General features: G+C 47.7%; 1 protein-coding gene across 3 annotated transcripts in view; it reads right to left on the bottom strand.

The window, feature by feature from the left end:
* Positions 1-519: 519 nt before the first annotated feature.
* PI4K2B (phosphatidylinositol 4-kinase type 2 beta) overlaps positions 520-21,078 on the bottom strand; it is a 215,656-nt gene continuing 195,097 nt past the window's right edge. Inside the window, exon 10 of one of the 3 annotated variants that reach the window (XM_029590008.1) lies at positions 520-2,450. In XM_029590008.1, coding sequence (XP_029445868.1) covers positions 2,277-2,450 — 174 coding nt within the window. In that variant the 3' untranslated portion in view covers positions 520-2,276. The remainder of the gene's footprint in view (positions 2,451-21,078) is intronic. The other 2 variants (XM_029590019.1, XM_029590027.1) reach the window with 2 other exon arrangements.

The following is a 21,078-nucleotide window of genomic DNA, read 5'->3' on the forward strand; positions in this document are numbered from 1 at the left end:
ATTTAGTATTTTAAATAGTATTTTGCAGTTTTTTTCTTTAACATTTTTATGATCCAGCAGCTTTAAGTTCTCATTTTCTTAACCAGCTGACAGCAGCTGTCCATCTAGCCTAAGGCACCATAAACCTTCATACACTGTATACTGTTTTTTTGTTTGTTGTTGTTGTTGGGTTTTTGTTTTTTTTAATCTCCCATGCAGCTCAGCCATTGCTATGACAGTCACAGTCAAGAGGTAGAGACAATGGTTTCCTTCAGAGCCCACTGCTGTTTAGCCAACAGATAGGTGTACCTAATGTGCGGTGACCAGGACATTCTCCCTCAGCTAAGCTGAGGAGCAGGCGGCCAGGTCTAGCAATTGAAACTCTCTCTTGCATCAGGCTGGCCAAATACTTGGCAATTTAAGGCCAGATTCATCAAGGCCTTTTCTTATAGTGATGGAAAAGACTTAGTGAATCAGATTCTTAGTCTGAATATTTAATTGTAGCAAACTATTTAACCCCAAAAAATGGAACCAAAATTGTTCATTCTTTTTAGCCAAAAATATTTATTGGGTACTTAATATTTCACTTCATTAAACAAACTGAAAAAAGGAGTTTAGCAAAACATTTCATGAAAACATTACAAAGGTTGTTTTGTTTTGACCTGTTGTCATACTTAACTACAGTAGAGGATAATTTAAGGCTTTGACATTTTATTGATTCAATGATTTTATCAAACAATCTAGAATACTTTATCATCTACTCCCAAAAGCTCTACATTTCTGTTTGTAATTAAAAAAACAGAGCAGCGTTTGAATCCTTATAACACTGCTGGATATTGCCATGTAAGCAGCAATCAAGTTTTGATAAATTTGTCAAGTCATGATCCATTTGGGAAACATTCATCAAATTAAGATCAGAGATGGATCAAAAAGTTGAAATTGATAGGAAAAAAAACAACAGATTTTGAGTAGAGTTTTGGACTGTGATTTTCAGGTCCAGCTCTAAGTAATTGCAATGTTATATGCTGTAGATCTGAGATTAATAATTATATAGTTGATCTGATCATAAACTCTAGTCTTAAAAATCAATAATGCTAGGTGGCAAATTAATCTAGTGGTAACTGCAGTCAGCATTATACAAACTGTAAACCTTAATTACATTCAAAATATAGCATTTAAAAGATGAAAATTATCTGAGGTTTTGGCAGCTGGGAGCTATTTTCTGTTCAGGCATAATGTATGCAAACCTTTTCATACATATTCAAACTGAGTATCACGAAAGCCTCAAAGCTCTTATGTACTGAGAAACTGAAGTTGCCTATATTTGCTTTCCACTGAAGACCACTTGTTAATTTGACCCCTGGAGTAAATGATTGAAATATAAGCTTTAAAAGTATGGAAGAGTAAACATGGTCTACCCCAGCCTGAAGATACTTTGGTACTTTCTGCCATGTTTCAAGTAGTATTGACAATTCACCTGCAGAACCAGCACATATCTTTACCCCTTTCTTTCACTGCATCATCCAACCCCATACCATTTATACAATCCACTTATCCAAACCAACAAAGACAAAATCATGCAGTATTTTGGCCCTTGGAACACAGAGAATAACTAAAGAAAAAAAATGTAAACATTATAGAGACAAAATAGTAATTCATGAAGTGGATCTTAATGTACAAATAATGTATAACCATTTAAATTTAAACAAGATTTTATTTATGCTATTTTGGTCCTCAACTAGAAAAGGAATTACATTTATCTAGAATAAAATCCAAGTCTAATATAGCATTTTTTTGTAGTTTAAAAAATGCATCAAAACTTTACCCTAGCCAGTATGTCTTTAACATACCGTATTATGAACAATAGGATATTCCCAGCATCCGCAGAAAGTGCCTATTGAATATGCTACTTTGAAAAAGAAAATGACATTCTTCCTTCATTAAACATAAAATAAAGTCCATAGGTATCTTTTCCATACTATAAAAAAGGAACATTGTTCACTATTTTATATTCAAAAGTAATCATATTCCAGCATATGTAAACTGTAAATTGTCCTTTTTAATATTAATCCACATATAATTTAATTTTATAAAAATACAGTATACACACAATGCAATCTTCCCTGACATAAAATTCCATACTTTTTGGACAAAAACTGTAAACCTTAATTACATTCAACATACATACAGCATTTAAAAGATGAAAATTATCTGAGGTTTTGGCAGCTGGGAGCTATTTTCTGCCCATAGCAGGTTCCTATTATTGCGAAGGCTTCAAAAAACTGCAGGTTTTTTCCCTACCAGGAAGAAAAGAAAGGTTTCCTGCAATGAAAAGTCTGTGTAAATGTATTACTGAGTTGAACTATTCGACCCTGGCTTCCACTGCAACTTCTTTCCACAACCACACGAGGCATCTGAACTAGCTGGATTGGACTTTTTTCATCCTTCAGTGCTTGAGTGAGATTTAGTATCTGCAAGGGAAGAAACAAAAAAGGAATTAAAGATACTAGTTGTAAAGAATTTAGATATTTTATTATTCTGCATCCCTACAGAAGGCTCAATTCACCAAGAATTTTCTATGCATTTAAGTTTAATAACTTTGATATACTGCCTTTCATAAAATCAAAGGGATTCAGATATTAAAAAGCACAAATAAAACAAGTTCAATAAAACAGAAAAATAAACAAAGTCAAACAAAGCAAAGCACCAATTACAATTAACTCCTGTTTTCTAACTCTTCTCCCAATATAATCAAAACATGAAACATCAGGGTTCAACAAGGAGCCAAATGTCATGTACATGTCTAAGGAAAAACGTAATAGATTAGAGACACAAAGGCCAAGTTACTGAGATCCAGAGTGTGCACAGAAGTAAAACGTCTGTTACAGAGATCATATCAAAATCCCCCATAACCTGCCCAAAGAGCAAGGGCTGGTTAACAAGGGGAAGCCCCTCTCCCCATAATACAATAAAAGAGGCTTCCTCTGGAGAATCCTCCTCCAACCCCACTTCCTAAACATGTTTTCCTGGATCCCCCATTGCAGAGCTTTCCAAACTTTTCATGTTGGTGACACACTTTTTAGACAAACATAATTTCGGGACACAGTAATTCAGTTTACTAGCAAACCAGAGGTTAAAGGTTAAACGAACTAAATGTATTTTGACAATTTATGTATGTTTCCTTAAATATATACATAATAAAATGTTTCACGACACAACCTATCTTGTGAAAATCTTTCATTTATATTAAAAATATATAATATTCCAAGCTTAATGTTATTGTTCTAATTTATGAATAACAATAATAAAACAAAGTTATTGTGTTATTCAATTTACCTCTTTAATGAGATATATGAGCTTGATGGGATGAACACAGATTTTGAATATTTGGTGTTAATAAGAAAGTCCAAAGGGTCTTCTGCATAATTTTAAAAAGCTGGCCAGTTTCACACTATATAATTATTTGATAGCCTCATTCAACTAATTCTATATGGCTATGAGAGTGAAGACTGGAATTTATAGGAAGGGACAGAATGTCAATATAAATCCTGCACCTCCAGTTCTGTAACTCTGTGCATCCACTGAAATTCCCCCAAACAATGGAGCTTGGATGTTTCCCTTACAGCTCATCATACTAAAAGATATTTTCAAATTCTGGTGTCACCTCACAGTAACAGCAGCACAAACACCTTCCACTGCCAGGCACATTGTGAACTAACACAAACCTCGCAAAAAAGACACTCAAAATCTATACTGCAATCCCATCGTAACATAACAGTAATAACACCAAGGACTCAAACAACAATAGCCCTACCTGTGAATAAGCAAGGGTAAATATTACACTGGGTCCTAGAATACCAATACACTACCTACTGAGGAAACAAAACAAACCCGATTGCTATAGATCCCTATGCTAGTAGAATCTCTCATCATGGTCACACACACAGAGCAGAGACAGACCCTCACCAAATACAGAATAAAGGAGCACAAATTTGACAAAAACTGACATGGAAACCCCAAGAAGCCAGACTCTGTGTATTAACAATGGAAAAACAGAACCACCATTCCTCATAAAACAAATAAAATCAAGAAACATAAAGCATCAGTTATAATAGTAAAACCATACTAATAAAAGAATATTTTAAAACTACTGATAAATAGAATTTCTATTAATTAAAATCATATACATTTTTTACAATTTCCCAAATACCAATAAAATATTTAAAAACGGCACATATATCAAATAACACCCAATAATTAAAACTAATAAGGATTTTAAAAAGCCCCTGCTGTCCATACGTGGGAGCTCTTGATTTCCAGTCACCCTGATATTGTCAAGGATTAGGTTATCCTCTCTCTCTCACACATACTCACATGTCCATTCTCTCTCACACATACACTGTCACATACATACATACATATTCATGCTCTTATACCCACCATAACCTCTCGCTCTCACAGACACTGACACACTCTCAGGCTCTAAGACACTCTCTCCCCCTCCACACACCCCCCCCCCCCCCACACAAACTCTTACTCCCCTGGATTTTCTCATACACACAAACACACACACCCAGGCAAGTTCCCAATCATTCTCACAAACACACACACCCAGGCAAGCTCCCAGTCATTCTCACACACTGAAAATGACTCCAGGCAGGCTCCCATTCATTTTCACACCACTCCCTCACAATCCCCCAGGCATGCACACATTCATTCTCACACAAACAGACCCCCAGGCAGGCACCAATTCATTCTCACACACACACACGCATACATCACACACAGGCAGGCACCTATTCTCACACATACAAACCCCAGGAAGACACCCATACATTCTCATACACAGACACACCCTCAGGCAGGCACCCATGCATTCACACACATACACCCCCAAGCAGACTCCCATTCATTCACATGCACACTAAAGGCAGAGACCCCCTCTCTTTCTTTTGCCAGCAACCTCAAGAGCCTCTCTCATTCCTCTGCTGCCACTGTCACTGATGCCGCATGGGTATTTGGGAGGCGCTGATTGCTGCTATTGGCACTGAAGCCCATTCTGTTGCCTTCTCTGTGTAGGCCCCGTGGGTTTCCACTTCCTCCATGTTGATCTCGTACATTGTGAGATCCGCATAGAGAAAATGCTACTTTTGCACATTACCAAAAATTACATGTGCCAATCAGTAAAAAGTAATTTTTTTTTTACCTTTGCTGTCTGATCTTAGTTTTTTATCAGTTGGTCACAGGCTTTTTTGTTCCACCTTTCCTTTCTTATTTTTTTTGCCAATTCCTTTCATATTGTCTTTTTTTTCTATTTCTTTTCTCTCCATCTATCTTCTTCCCTCAAACACAGTCAGGTTCTCATTCTCACATGCTTTCTCTCTCTCACACACACAGGCTCTCACATGCTCTCTCTCATACAATCATTCATACACAGTCTCTCTCTTGCACATGCTGTCTATCACTGTCACATGTTCTCATACAATCATTCATACACACAGGCTCTCACTGGTACATGCTGTCTCTCTCACACACACAGGCTCTCACATGCTGTCTCTGCAAACATTCAGGTCCTCACTCCCACACACAGTCTCTCAACTCATCTCATACATGCACACAATCTCTCAACTCATCTCATAAACGCACTCTACGGGCCCTCAGCCTCTCTCTTACCTCTGGGCTCCTCTTCACGGGTCACTGCAGGATGGGCTCTGCAGCGGCCCTGATCTTCGCGGGCCGATCCACGGCAGCGGCGTCCCTCTTCTTCGTGGGCCGATCCGCAGCAGGGCGTCCCTCTTCTTCGCGGGCCGATCCGCAGCAGCGGCGTCCCTCTTCTTCGCGGGCCGATCCGCAGCAGCAGCGTCTCTCTTCTTTGCGGGCCGATCCGCAGCAGCGGCGTCTCTCTTCTTCGCGGGCCGATCTGCGGTGGGGACCCTGCTACCGGGCCTCCTCTTCTCAGCCCGCTGCCCTTCTTCTGCATGTGGCTGATGCTCCACCACCTTCCTGCCCGTGCGGCTCCGGCAACATTTTTCTTCCGGGGCCGCGTGGGCAGGAAGGAGGAGGAGCACCTGCGTGACCTTTTTCTTCGAGCCGTGGTGACGTACCGTATTTTTCGCTCCATAAGACGCACCTGACCATAAGACGCACCTAGGATTCAGAGGGGGAAAATAAAAAAAAAAAAAATTTGTGCTAAACCGGCTCTGCGTCTGGGCGTCTTATGGAGCAAATTAGGGGAGTGTATAGCTTTTTTTTTTTCTCCCCATTTTGTTTTCGGGTCTGGGGAGGGCCATTTCGGTCCACTCCCCAGATCAGAAAACTTTTCTTTCTCTGGGAACCCCTCCCCCCCCAAAAAAAACCCCCATCCCAACCCTTTAAATTAACCACCCCCCACCCTCCTGACCCCCTCAAGACCTGCCGACTTAATTTACTACAACCCCCACCCTCCTGACCCCCTCAAGACCTGCCAACTTAATTTTCTGCAACCCCCACCCTCCTGACCCCCCCCCAGACCTGCCAAACGTCCCTGGTGGTCCAGCGGGGGTCCAGGAGCGGACCGGGAACGATCTCCTGGGTGTGGGCAGTCGGCTGCCAGTAATCAAAATGGTGCCGACGGCCCTTTGCCCTCACTATGTCACTGGGACCGACCGCTGCTATTGGTCGGTCTCAGTGACATAGTGAGGGCAAAGGGCCGTCGGCGCCATTTTGTTTACTGGCAGCCGACGGCCGAAGCCCAGGAGATCGTTCCCGGACCCCCGCTGGACCACCAGGGACGTTTGGCAGGTCTTGGGGGGGGTCACAGTAAATTAAGTCGGCAGGTCTTGGGGGGGGGGGGTTGCAGTAAATTAAGTCGGCAGGTCTTGGGGGAGTCAGCAGGGGGGGGGGTTGTTAGTTTTTTGTTTTTTTGTTTTTATATTCGCTCCATAAGACGCACAATCATTTTCCCCCCACTTTTGGGGGAAAAAAGTGCGTCTTATGGAGCGAAAAATACGGTAAGTTCCACCACGGCTCACCGATCTTCATGCTGTGTGTCTCCGGCACACAGCCCAGCCCTGCGAAACTTCACTGCTCAGCTGCCAGTGGGATGAGGTCCACCGGCGGCTGCATTGGTTCCCACTTGCCAGTGTGTCACGTGCACCGGGCTTGCGCGGCACACCTCAGGCGACACAGTAAAGTGTCTCGACACACACTTTGGAAAGCTCTGCCCCATTGAAACCCCCACCTCAACAGGTTGGTCTCCAAAATATTCACCAGCAGAAGGTAATCCACTGAACTCCCACCAGTACTGCTTATGAACTCAAAACAGCGCTGCCTATTAGGGACAATTTAATATAATCCACCTCCCTCCCACCGTTAAATGGAACAAGTACTCTGAAGAATTCATTACCATCCTAATATTTTGCATGTGTGCAAATTTTTAGCCTTCATATCAGATTCAGCTTGAGTTTTTACCCGTGCACAATCATTAACAGTTAAGCCACTATTTAGCATATATACTAAGAGATTATAGTTAAATAAAATGCTGTACTAAACATTCCGGCTATATAAACATTGAGCCAGTGTGACTTTACTAGATGTATAACATTTGAATTTGAAACCAGTACAAGAAATATCCAAGTTATGCATTCTGCTACTAACATTTTATATTTTTGGGCAATAACATTGGAAATTTCATCAATTGCGGCGCGGTGGCTAACCCGAAGGGTAAAGCTCGGAACTGGAAGTGTTGATCCAGGACCTTGAAGCGTAAATAGCGCTGGTGATCCCGATGGATTGGGATATGCAAGTAGGCTTCCGACAGATCCAGGGAGGTGAAGAACTCTCCTGGCTGTACGGCATTGACAGACCGCAGAGTTTCCACGCGAAAGCTGGGGACCCGTAGATGTCGGTTGACTGACTTGAGGTCCAGGACGGGCCTGAAAGTGCCCTCCTTCTTGGGTACTATGAAATAAATGGAATAATGCCCAGAATTTATCTCCCCTGCAGGCACTGGGACTATGGCTTTTAGGGCCAGAAGCCTCTGCAAGGTAACTTCTAGTGCCGCCTTCTTGAGGGGTGAACAAGGAGATTCCACAAACTTGTCCGGTGGGAGCCGAAGAAAATCCAGGTAATACCCTTCTCGGATGATGGCAAGGACCCACTGGTCCGAAGTAATCTCGACCCACCTGAGGTAGAAGAGGGTTAGCCTGCCCCCTATGGCTGCTACCCCCGGATGGGTCGGCTGATTGTCATTGTGGATTGCGGCCGGGACCAGAACCTGAGCCGGTTCTCCTCTTGCTGTGCTTAGCCTGAAAGGGCTGATTCCTAGCCTGAGAACGAGGTGCTTGGTAGCGAGCCCTGTAAGGGTTGAAGCGCTGAGAGTTTCTACCTCTTGATGGTCTAGAAAAGGAACGCTGGCTCCTCCGCGACCTGTCTTCTGGTAGACGGGTTAATGGAGAGGCACCCCATTTATTAGCCAATTTCTCGAGATCGCTGCCGAACAGTAGGGATCCCTTAAAGGGCATTCTTGTGAGGCGTGTCTTGGAGGAAGAGTCGGCCGCCCAATTACGTAGCCAGAGCTGTCTCCTGGCTGCCACTGAGGATGACACTCCCTTGGCTGCCGTACGGATGAGGTCGGAGGCTGCGGTGAGGAATGCGAGAGCCGATTCCATGTCTTCTCCCGGGGTGTTGGTTCTAGCTTGCGATAAACAGGAACGCGTCACCACGGTGCAGCAGGTCGCGATTCGTAGGGACATGCCTGCTACCTCAAAGGCTTGTTTCAGAATGGTGTCCATGCGCCGGTCATGTGCATCCTTGAGGGCCGCTCCCCCCTCAACCGGAATGGAGGTGCACTTTACAATAGTGTTAACTATGGCATCTACCTTGGGGCACACCAGCAGCTCCTTGGACGCCGGGTCCAGAGGGTACATGCCTGACAAGGCCCGTCCTCCTTTAAATGCGGCCTCCGGCGCCGTCCATTCCAGATCGATTAGCTGCTGTGCTGCTTGTAGGAGGGGAAAATGGTGAGCCGTTTGGCGCAGGCCCTCTAACAGGGGATTTATTTTAGGGTCCCCTGGGGTGTCCTGGCCCGGAATAGCCAATTCCGGTAGGCACTGTGAGACCAGGCCTGGAAGATCCTCCTTCCGAAAGAAGCGTCTCATGGTCCGATAGGGCTCTATCTCCGAGGGAAGTTCACCCTCCTCGGGGGGCTCATCTTCCTCAGAGCAATCCGAATCCCTATAATTGGGGCTTCCAGGTGGCGAGCGGCCGTGCCTAGGTCTCGAGGGTCTAGGGGCCGGATCATCCGGAACAGAAAAGGCCATTCGAGGAGCAGATTGCATCTGGACAAAGGCGTGGATCCCCTTGAATAATTCTACCCAGGAGAGTGAAGCCGGATCTGGCCTTAGGGGCATCAGGTCTCTAGGGTTTCCCTGGCTGCTCACCGCGGCCTACTAAGTCCGGAGTGTTCCCTGAGGAACCGCTGGGCTGGGACCGGTCCTGTCCCGGAACTCCCATGGCCTCCTCACATTGGGCACGTAGTGAGTCTGCTTCCTCGTTCTGTGTGGCTCTGAGGTTGCATGCTGAGCAGAGGCTTAGAGCTCTTATACCTGATTCTGGAGATGCCGGCTCTGCGGGCGTATGGGCTTTCATATGCTCCATACTCTTTGCAATACGTATCACCTACTAATATGCGCCTATTAGCCTGCGCTTACCTGCATGCGCCTATAAACGGGTGTCTTGTGGACGTGCGCCTATGAATGTGCGCCTACCAACGGCGTCTTATGGACGTGCGCCTATGAATGTGCGCCTACCCATGGCATCTTATGAACGTGCGCCTACCCATGGCGTCTTATGAACATGCGCCTATGAATGTGCGCCTACCAACGGCGGCTTACGAACGTGCGCCTATGCGTACCGCAACGTATGCCTAAGTGGCGAAGGCGAGTAGGCAGGAAAAATGGCGACCTCCTCAGCGGGCTGCCACGTAGGCAGGCCCTGCAAATCCACACTTCCTCGGAGACCACAGTAAAGATGTACGCCTTACCTTGTCTTTGGCGCTTCCCGGCTGCGACCCGGGCGGTCTCTGGCTGCGGTGGGAGAGGGTAAGTACCTTCACCGCCGCGCTCGAGGAAGTGCACCCGCTGCCTCTAGGCCGCGCCCGAACTCGTCTCGCTCGGGGGCCAAGTCCACCCCGGGACCGAGGCTGCCTCTATGCCGCGCCCGAGCCCTTCTCACTCGGGGGCTAGGTCCCTGCCGCGAGTCGACCACCGGACCGAGGCTCCTACCTCCGAGGGACCACGGAAGTCAGCTCGGGAAACTCAACTGGGGGAGGGACCGACTGGTATCACCGCAGCAGTGCGGGGCTCGTCTTCGGTAGGTTTCTTCTAGAAATTTAGTCGTTAGAATTTGGAAACACGCTCAGCGAGCGTGAGGTAGCTCCAAACTGCTTTGGAGACTGAAATTACTGAATTGCTACACTTCCTTTGGGGGTATATGTACCCGTGCTGACGTCAGATCCGTCTCCAACTGCTAGCACGAGCACACTATACCCACTTGTTTTGAGTCCATCTGCTACACGCTAGGAAATATGCTCTGATACCTAAATGAATTCTCAAGCCTCCCCATTTCTTTTACTTTACATTTCCCCCACCTCTGATCTTACTTTGCTTAAATTCTGTCATAGCTCAAATAAAATGACTGGGTTGCTAAGACTGAACAGGAAAAAAACAGCTTTAGAAAGGACTCAATCTTTCTATCCTGTGTGTCATTCAGTGCAATGCAAACCTCTACAGGATTAGATGTTTCACAGGTCACGGCAGAGACCAAAGTGCCCATCTTTGGGGTCCTAAATAAATTTTCCCTATCCTTTGCTGGTATGTTCACACTGTCTTTGAGCTACCCTTTGGCAGACTACCCTACTCTGTAAGCGCCATGCAATTAAGCACCTTATGAAGAAGGAAAGCTTTAGCGGTTTCTTGAACCCTCTCAATAAATAGGGTCTACCATTCAGATCCTTTTACATCTTAAAATTCAACATACAGGAGGAGTATACTATCTGAAAAATAAGAGAAAGTTTGTCCTTTCAAAAGAATCTGATTACAGAGGAATCTATACCTTAAAATGTTAATTCCCCCTCCTCCAGGGAGTCCAAAGGACTCATCTTCTTCCCCCCTCCTTCAGATCACTTACCAAATCCAGGGGGGAGTCTGATGAAGCATGCTCCAGATGCAAAAACAGAATCTCTCTGGATAGTCTTGAGCGCTTGGCAACAGAGCTGCCACCTATTGGGAGAATTGAACAAAACAAGCCCAGCAGCCACCAGAGCCACACTCCAGGAGCTTTCTGCATGGCCCAAAAAAAAAACAACTGCTGTATAGGACTCAATTCAGAAAGCACAGTTGCTTACCTGTAATAGGTGTTTTCCTAGGACAGCAGGATGTCAGTCCTCACATGTGGGTGACATCATCTGATGGAGCCTGGCACGGAAAACTTTTGTCAAAGTTTCTAGAAGCTTTGACCAGCAGACTGAGCATGCCCAGCCTGCTCTTATCCATGCGACACACGAAGTTCCCCTTCAGTCTCATAATATAGCAAAATACGAGCAAAAAAAACCAAACAGAAGGAGAACCCAACTCCATGGGGAGGTCAGCAGGATTCCTGAGGACTAACATCCTGTTGTCCTAGGAGACAGCAAATGTTGCTTACCTGTAACAGGTGTTCTCACAGGACAGCAGGATGTTAGTCCTCACAAATGGGTGACATCACAGGATGGAGCCCTGAACGGAAAACTTTTCTGTCAAAGTTTCTACAAAGCTTTGACTGACACTGGCACACTGAGTGCACTGAGTATGCTCAGCCTGCAATTATCCCTGCGAGCCACAGGTGTCTCCCTCAGTCTCGTCTTATAGCTAAAAGCGCAAACAAAACTAAAATAAACGTGAAAATGTATAGAGACCCAACTCCGCGGGGTGGCAGGTGGGTTTCGTGAGGACTAACATCCTGCTGTCCTGTGAGAACACCTGTTACAGGTAAGCAACATTTGCTTTCTCACAGGACAAGCAGGATGGTAGTCCTCACAAATGGGTATGTACCGAGCTGAGGATGCCCGAGAGTGCACCAAATGCACCCAAGATGCGCGAAGGGCACAATGATGTGGGTGGAGTTTGGAACGGAGGGCATCCTGAAACCCTTAAAGGGTTGGTGGAAGATGTTGGGTAGTTAATCCGAAAGCAATAGAAGTAGACGGACTGGCCAAACATGGAGCATGCCGGCTAGCCGTATGTAAGCAATAATGGGCTGCAAAGGTATGGGGAGAACTCCAGGTTGCAGCCTGATAATATGTGTACAAGCAGCAGTGGCCGAAGGGAAGCTATTAAGGCTGAGGCGGATGCAACAGAGTGTGGTTACACACAGTGTTGTAGTGAAATGCCTGCTGGTTGGTAGGAAAAGAGATACAGACTGTCTATTAGGAGGAAAAGGTCTGTTTGCCAACTGGAACTCGCAGGTTTACTCTTGCCACAGAGGGAAAGAGTTAGGTGGAATTCCTATGGAATGTAGTGCAAGCTAGATAGAAGTGTAGCCTTTCTGTCCAAGAAATGGAAAAAACCCTCTCGCTCTGGTGAGAGAGAGGCGTTGGAAAAAATGGGCAGAATATATTCTGAGTAAGGTGAGATGCAACATCTACCTTAAAAAAGATAAAACGTTGAATACGTAAAAACCACTCTGTGACGGAGGAACACAGGGTCAAATGAGTATGTAACTACAAGAGTGTAACTCATTCACACTGCTGGCAGAAATTACATTTATGAGGGAAGAATTTCCCATGCCAAACTATGAAATGAGAGGAATGGAAAGGCTCGAACGGAGAACGTATGAGACTTATAAGCATGAGATATAGGTTCCATTCCGTGACTAGTGAAAATAGAGGCGGCTTGATCAGTAGATAATCCATGGTAAGCTGATTCAGAAGGGATTTACCGTAAAACGGATATCCCCACTCCCAAACGATACACCAATTGGAACAGAGGTGTTCCTATGTGGAGGATGTCTGGGGAGCAGAATCCGAGGGAGCAAGAGAAAAGAGTGGTATAGAAGAAAGGGGGAATACCCTTTTGCATGCGTCATGTGGTAAATCATGCCATTTTGAATGGTAAGATTTATGTGTGGAAGGTTTTGTGACGCAACCAGAACCTGAGAACATCAGTTAGTCTACGATTTGGGACTGACTGATGAGAAGGTAAAGTGGTTACTGGTGTGATAGAATGAGAAGTATGTGAAGCATACTGGTCTCGGACAAGGCGTGGATTAAAGGAATAGTGAACCATGTCCCGATTCAATATTAGAAGAGTGCTGGCTATGAGAGGCAGCAGAAGAGATACATTTAAGAGGCCCTTGATGGAAGAAAGGCGTCTAAGGGAACGCATTGGAAACATGTGTAGGGAGTAGAATCTGTGCACCGTATGGTTTGATTCAGATGCAGAGGGCAAGCTCGGTTGACCTTAGTGTGTAGAGGGCAAAAACTTCTAACATGTAGTTCGAGACCATTCGAGAGAATAGAAACCTACATGGAGAAGGTCTGCTAGTGCGTTCAGGAAATCTCTTAGATAAGTGGCCCGAGGATGCATGAAGGGAGCAAGGGCCAAGGATAGAGCTGCGCAGCTTCCCAGCAGGGCAGCTAAGGTAATGCGTGCTTGTGTGTTGGAAAGCACATTGTCCCTATGCTGTATGTCTGTATGCACAAAGATTTGTTGCAGAGGCAGTATTGGAAGGCATAAGGGTAGAACTCATGGCTACAAGCTCCAGGAAGTTTAAGAGAAACTGTGCTTGGAGTGGATAGATGCATATTGGGTTGAGAAGGTTTTAGGCCAAACTCTGCAACCCTGAGTAAATGTGAGCATGAGCAGAATCAGACTAGGTTGTGGTTCTAGATCTGGATTATGGATGAGGGACGAAAGCGGTTGCACAGCTTAGATCCACTAATAACGGAATTTCACTGAATGTAACCCATAGCAGTTTTCTATGAGGAAAGTGCATAATGAAAAAACCTCCTAGCCTGACAATGAGGAATTGAGGGTCTGAGGTAATGGAAAAAGCACGCAGGGACATGTAAGAATTTATTAGAATGTCTGCGCGTATGCTGGACAGGAAGGTCTTTATGACTGTGGTGTCCAGAAGTGTTGTATAAGGGATTTATGGCAGTGACAATAATCCCTGTTAGGAAATGTATAATGAGTCAGGAAGAAGTGAGACCTCCTTGCATGGACTGACTACGGTTGTGCAGATGTCCATGCAAGGAAAAGAGTGAATGATGTTGCACTCCGCAGAGAAACAGCATTTGTTGCCGAAGCTGATGCCAGCGGCAGAGCTTGGGTTTGTAATATTGTTGACTCACCATAAAGCACATGGAAAGATTAGAGTAATGAACTTACTGCAATCTGGAAGCATGGAAACAAGAGTTACCATTGTACCTGTGACTTCTGAAGAAAATTGGTATTTCTGAGGTCCAGGATGTGTGGAGAGTGACTATTTTCTGTGGAAAGAAAGAATAGTGCAATTAAAACTCCCCAACCCCCCTCTGCGCTTTGTAGCGGCTAGGGAGTATACTGGGAACTTTGGTACAAGGTGGAGTTGACCGCTCTGATATCCGGCCAAATGGGAGACCAAGGGGTGTCCCAGAGGAGGGGCTGAAGTAATCAGGATATCATATAAGCTCCCACGGGAGTGTGAGAGGTAAAGTCGTACCCGCATTTCTGTGTGCTGTACAAGGCAACACTAAGACCTGACGTCAGGATTCAAGGTGGACTTGTACTTGAGGCAATATTTGCTGAAGCTCGTGTTTAGCAGATCAGCGAACGCACCTGAACCTTGATTTTGAGTAGGAACCAGAGGACAGAGCATTAATCAGTACAGAGCCTCATTGCTGAAAAGGGAGGAAGCCCTGATGCAATCCCAAAGAAATGATAGAGAGGTTCTCCTGGTATTGTGGCTGACATAGCTAGCATAGCGATATGTGACACCAATACAGTTCTTGAAAGGCACATGACCCAGAGCTTTTCGAACCATGTGGCCCGAATTAGAGAACACATCTCAATGGGAATGCCGCAGAAGCGGGTACTTACCGTCCGACGTGGATCACCGCAGGACGAGCCGCTGAATGTTGCTGTCTCTGATCTCCAGAGTCCTCGAGGGGTAGCACGTGGACGTAAACGTCCTCTCAACTCTGATACCCCGGTATGGTGGCACAGGTACAGAGGAGACGGTCTGGGCGTGAGTGGCATTTCGACTATCGAAAACAGAGGGCCACAATCCCGCACCTATGACGGTGGGGTATGCCGGGAACAGGGGAGCCGATTAACGAGCTCGTGATCCCACCCTCGTCGCAGCGGCTCGATGTGTTATGACGCCAATGCAGAATCCGGACCTCGATCCGGTGTTTCTGGATCACCAAGGACTGCCAAAACTGTACGGAACAGTGCTGATGGCAGTGGTGATGTGGCTCTGCCCGAGCATTGTCCAGCCTCGAGAAGGAAAGCACCGATGTGCTGGATGGCGTCAGCGGCGGACGATCCCTGTGTCGGTGACGATGGGCGCCACGGTGCTCAGCCCGGTCTTTCCCCAGCGTCGAGATGGAAGCCCTCGCTGTCCTGGATTGCGATCAATGACGGACTGTCAGCATGCCTGCTCTGCTAATACGGGGCTTTAAAAAGAACCCAAAGCGTGGAGCATTGTGTGCAGGCGAGGGCATTACGTGGTGGTGCTATGTCGGTATTGACGGTATTGATGGCGGCTGAAGTGGCCTCGAGGGTATCGTCAAAACTGGATATGAAAAAACGTTGATGACTCGGCCAGAGTAATGATGCCAGTGGCGGAGCACTGATAGCATCGGCATAGGTATCTATGGGAACGATGTGACATCGAATAGTCGAGAAAAACAGTCGTTATCAAAAGAGATACCGGGATCGACGGAGTCTATGACCACATCGATAGGAACATCGAAGACACCGGTGGGAACGACGTGGGTGACGAGAGCATCAGACATCCTCGGTGGCAAAGCCACAGGCATCGACAGTATGGCCACGGACATTGATGATATCGATTGGATCAACTCGGGTAGCAATGTATGCGTGGAATCGGCGCCATGGATAGGGGTGTCGATGGCACCGACCCGGGCACCGATGGAATCTATGTTGGCAAGGACCCCATGGATAGAAGTGACATTGACATCGATGTCCCTCCGATGGGAACCACCTGGCATGGATGCCCACCAATGGAATCCACCTGGCATGGATGCCCACCAATGGAATCCACCTGGCATGGATGCCCACCAATGCCCATCGATGGAAAGGCTCTGGATCTCTTTGGAAAGGCTGTGAACATCAATGGCATCCATAATTTAAGAGAAGTGTCCCGGGCAACGGTGGCATTGACCCGAGTATGTGCGTCGAGGGCATTCACATGGGTAAGGTGGCACCAAAGGAGCCCAAGGAAAAAAACAGCGCAAAGGAGGAAAAAACCTGGCAGCACTGATGAAAACGATGCAGGGAGAATGGCATCAAGGTACCGCGGGGGAAGAGGTACTGATGGCACCTAAAAATCCAGGGCGGTCCTAGGAGGGGTACCTTCGGTAGCGATGGGGCATCTACTGCGCGAGGGTTCCAGGGAACAAAGGACCCAAAACTACAGGGGCCCTGACCCATTAGCTCTAATAACCAAGCAGAGTGTCACAGAGGGACACTCGCAGGCTATGTGTAGCTAACTGAAAAATAGGGAGAGGGAAGGCCTCAGTCAGTCAGCAGGCCAGAAGGTGACAGGAACAGACTGAAAAAAATAAATCAAGTACTCACCGAGCGTCGTAAAAACATACGCGGAGGGAGACCCGTGCAGAGAAAAGTGTCTTTTGAAGTAAAAAGTTAAGTGTTTCCATGAGGAAAAAAGTTAAAAATTCCTCACAGAGCTCCAACTGCTATGCTTACTGCAGAGCAGAAAAAAGAAGACTGAGGGAGACACCTGTGGCTCGCAGGGATAATTGCAGGCTGAGCATGCTCAGTGCACTCAGTGTGCCAGTGTCAGTCAAAGCTTTGTAGAAACTTTGACAAAAGTTTTCTGTACAGGGCTCCATCCTGTGATGTCACCCATTTGTGAGGACTACCATCCTGCTGTCCTGTGAGAACACCTGTTACAGGTAAGCAACTGTGCTTTCTCCTAGGCAGGAAGAGTTGGGTTCAAGCCTGGAACAGGATGCGCAGGACAGACTGACCTAAGGCACTGTCCTGACGCCCGTCTTTCTACAAGCAATAATGACCGCGAACGCGTGAAGAGAACTCCAGGTTGTGGCCTGGTAGATCTCGACGACAGGGACTGCATGCAAATGCGCCACAGACGTCACCATAGCCCACACAGAGTGAGCCTTTACTCTGCCGGCTAGCAGAAGGCTTACCTGCGCATAGCAGAAGGTGATGCAATCCGTCAGCCAGTTCAACAAGGTCAGTTTACCCACCGCCACCCCCAGCCTGTTGGAATCAAAGGACATGAAGAGCTGGGTTGACTGTGGCCAGCTGTATGATTGAGGTAGAAAGCCAAGGCTCTTTTACAGTCCAAGGTATGAAGAGCCTGTTCTCCGGGATGGGAATGAGGCCTTGGAAAAGTAGTGGGTAAAACGATGGATTGGTTAATTTGAAAATCAGTCACAACCTTGGGCAGAAACTTTGGATGCCTACGCAAAAGCACACGATCGTGAAAGAACTTGGTGTATGGTGCTTACATAACCACAGCTTGAAGCTCACTGACCCTATGAGCCGAAGTAATCGCCACCAGGAATATAAAACTTTCCAGGTGAGGAACTTCAGGTCGCAGGATTGCAGCAGTTCAAATGGAGAAAGCACGAGCCGTGCTAGGACAACACTGAGGTCCCACGACGCAACCAGAGGCTGAAGTGGGGGCTTCAGCTAGAGGAGGCCCTGCATGAAGTGGCCCACTAAAGGCAGAAATGAAACAGGCGTGCCAGCAACACAATGATATGTGCTGATGGCACTGAGATGCACTCTGACTCAGCTAGTCTGAAGCCCAGACTCGGTCAGATGCCACAGATAGTCCAACAGCCAGGGGAGGGGGAATGAGAAAGAGTCCAAATCATGACTCTCGTGCCAGATGGAAAATCTTTTCCACTTCAAGCTGTAGGACTTCCTGGTAGAGGGCTTTCAGGACACTACCAGGACCTGGGAGACAGTCCAAGAGCTCCAAAGGCTGGAGGACTACACGCTCAACATCCAAGCCATGAGGGCCACTGCCCGGAGGTTCGGATGGCGCAAGATGAGATTGGGCGCCGTCCCCAGCCAAATGGGTGCCCACACCAATAGGTCCTGCAGAAGAGGAAACCAACCTGTTGGGGCCAAGAAGGCACCACAAATATAGTCCTCTGTCCTGTTGAAGCTTCAGCAGAGTCCTCAAGAGGAGGAGAGGAGGGGGGTAAGCGTACAGCAGGCCCTTCCCCCAGTAGAGGGAGAAGGCATTGCAGACTGGATGACTGTCCCCCCGATACCAGGGAGCAATACCTGCTCACCTTGTGGTTGTGTGGGGAGGCAAAGAGATCCACATCCAGCATACCCCACTGGCGAAACAGTGCCACTGCCACCTCCCGGTTGAGGGACCACTCGTGTGCCTGGAAGGAGCGGCTCAAACTGTCCACTAGCATGTTGAGATGGCCTGGCAGGTAGGTTGCTCGCAGGGACATTCCCTGTGAAAGGGCCCAGGCCCACACTTGTATTGCCTCATGGCAGAGGAGGAACAAACCTGTGCTGCTCTGCTTGTTGACATACCACATTGCACCTTGGTTGTCTGTGCGAATTAGGATGTCCTTGGATGACAACAGGTCTCTGAACACCCACAGAGCATACCAAATAGCTCGCAGCTCCAGGACGTTTAAAGGAGAGCAGGCTTCGGAAGTAGTCCAGAGGCCTTGCGTGTGGATACCATTCACATGGGCTCCCTAGCCTTGAGGGGAAGCATCTAAGGTGAGAATCACCTGAGGCAGAGAGGGTTGGAAGGGAAGTCCTTTTCCTAGGTTGGAAAGATCTTCCCATCAGGATAGAGATACTCTGAGAGGGTCCGTGACTGAGATGGGCGCCTCGAAATCCTGGGAAGCCTGTCACCACTGGGACCGCAAGGTCCATTGGGCCCTCCTCATGCAGAGGCAAGCCAGAGGGGTCACATGGATGGAGGCCGCCATGTGGCCTAGCAGGTGGCGCAGAAGGCGAGCTGGCACCCTCCAGCTGTTCCGGACAAGGGTAGCTAGTGAGGCAAGGGCAATTGCCCGGTCTCGGGGCAAAAAAGCTTTTGCCTGCACAGTGTCCAGCCTGGTGCCTATGAAGTCCAGCTGAGATGGACAGAGATGAGACTTGGGGAAGTTTATGAAAAACCCCACCGTCTGCAGTGTCTGCACTGTCAAGGTCAGAGCATGCAAGGCCCTGGAGCAGGAGTCGCTCCTAAACAACCAGTCGTCCAGATAGGGGAACGTGTACTGAGCGATGCCTGAGGTAGGAGGCCACCACCACTAGGCATTTGGTAAAGATGTGGGGGAGCCGATGCCAGCCCGAAGGGCAACACTTTGTACTGGTAATGTGCTTTCCCCACAACGAAGCATAGGTACTTCCGGTGGCCGGGGACAACTGCAATGTATGCGTAAGCCTCCTTGAGATCAAGGGAGCAAAGTCAGTCTCCTCTTCAGAGGAGCAGGTTCAGCGTGCCCAGAGAGAACATCTTGTACTTTTCTCTTATGAGAAACTTGTTCAATGACCGGAGGTCAAGAATGGGGCACAAGCCACCTTTCCTCTTCAGAATGAGGAAATATCTCGAACAGAACCCTCAGCCTTGCTGATGGCAAGGGACCAGTTCCACTGTGCCAGCCATGAGGAGGGCAGCGAGTTCCATCTGAAGTATGACCTGGTGAGCAGATGAACCCCATGATGGACATAGAGAAGTGGGAGCTGACTGACGTTTAGACAGTACACCTGACGGATGATAGTGAGGATCCAGCAGTCAGACATGATCTTTTCCCAGAAGTGGGCGAAGCCTGCCTCTGACTGGGGGATCCAGAGTCAGAGGAACGGTCAACTGACCTTTGCTCCCTCGCCGCCAGTCAAAAGCCCGTGGCCAGGGCTTGCTGGGGTGCCGGTTGGGGTCTGGGCACTCACTGTTGGCGAGGACAGCCCCTGAAACTGGCACGTGGCGTATGAGCCCAGGAGGCTGGAGGATAATATTTTCTCTGCCAGTAAAAGGGCTTCAGGGAACCCAGCCTGGAGGATTTCCTGGCCAAGGATGGGCCTTCAGAGGTGCTAGCAGACAGCTGCTGAAGGGTATCATGATGGTCCTTCAATTCTGCAACCGCATCCTGAAACTTATCCCCAAAAAGGTTTTCACCTGTGCAGGGGAGGTTGGCTAGCCTACCCTGAACCTCTGGACGGAGGTCAGAGGCCCGGAGCCATGCCATTCTCCTGGCACTGATGCCCACCACTACACGGGCCGCTGTCTCGAAAACATTGTAGGTGGAATGCACCTCGTGTTTTCCCGCTTCGAGACCCAGCAAGGTAATGGCCGAGAGGGCCTCTTGCTGTTGTTGAGGCAGGCCCTCAGCAAAATCCTGGACTCGTTTCCAGAGACTGCGGTTATATTGAGTCATATAAAGCTGGAAGGCGGCTATGCAGACAACCAACATGGTGCCCTGGAAGACTTTCCTGCCCAGGGCATTGATCTCTCTGTGCTCACGACCCAGAGGGGCGGAGGCATATGTGCGGGAGTGCCAGGCTTTTTTCAAAGCGGACTCCACAACCACGACTGGTGGGTGAGGTGCCGCTTTTTAAACCCCACAGCCTGCTGCACCAAGTAGGCTGTGGGGCATCAGCCCCACAGCCTACTTGGCTGCAGCAGGCTGTGGGGCTGATGCCCCACATCCTATTGACCGAGGAGATAGAAATGGTGTGCTCCCACATGCGGAGGAGGAGGTCCTTAAAAATATCGTGGATAGGAACTGCCACAATCTCCTTAGGAGCATCGACAAACTGGAGGACTTCGGGCATCTTATGTCGCGCATCCTCTTCCGTAAGGAGCTGAAAGGGAACAGGTTTAAGC

The sequence above is a fragment of the Rhinatrema bivittatum genome, chromosome 1, assembly GCF_901001135.1.
Source record: "Rhinatrema bivittatum chromosome 1, aRhiBiv1.1, whole genome shotgun sequence".
NCBI lineage: Eukaryota > Metazoa > Chordata > Amphibia > Gymnophiona > Rhinatrematidae > Rhinatrema > Rhinatrema bivittatum.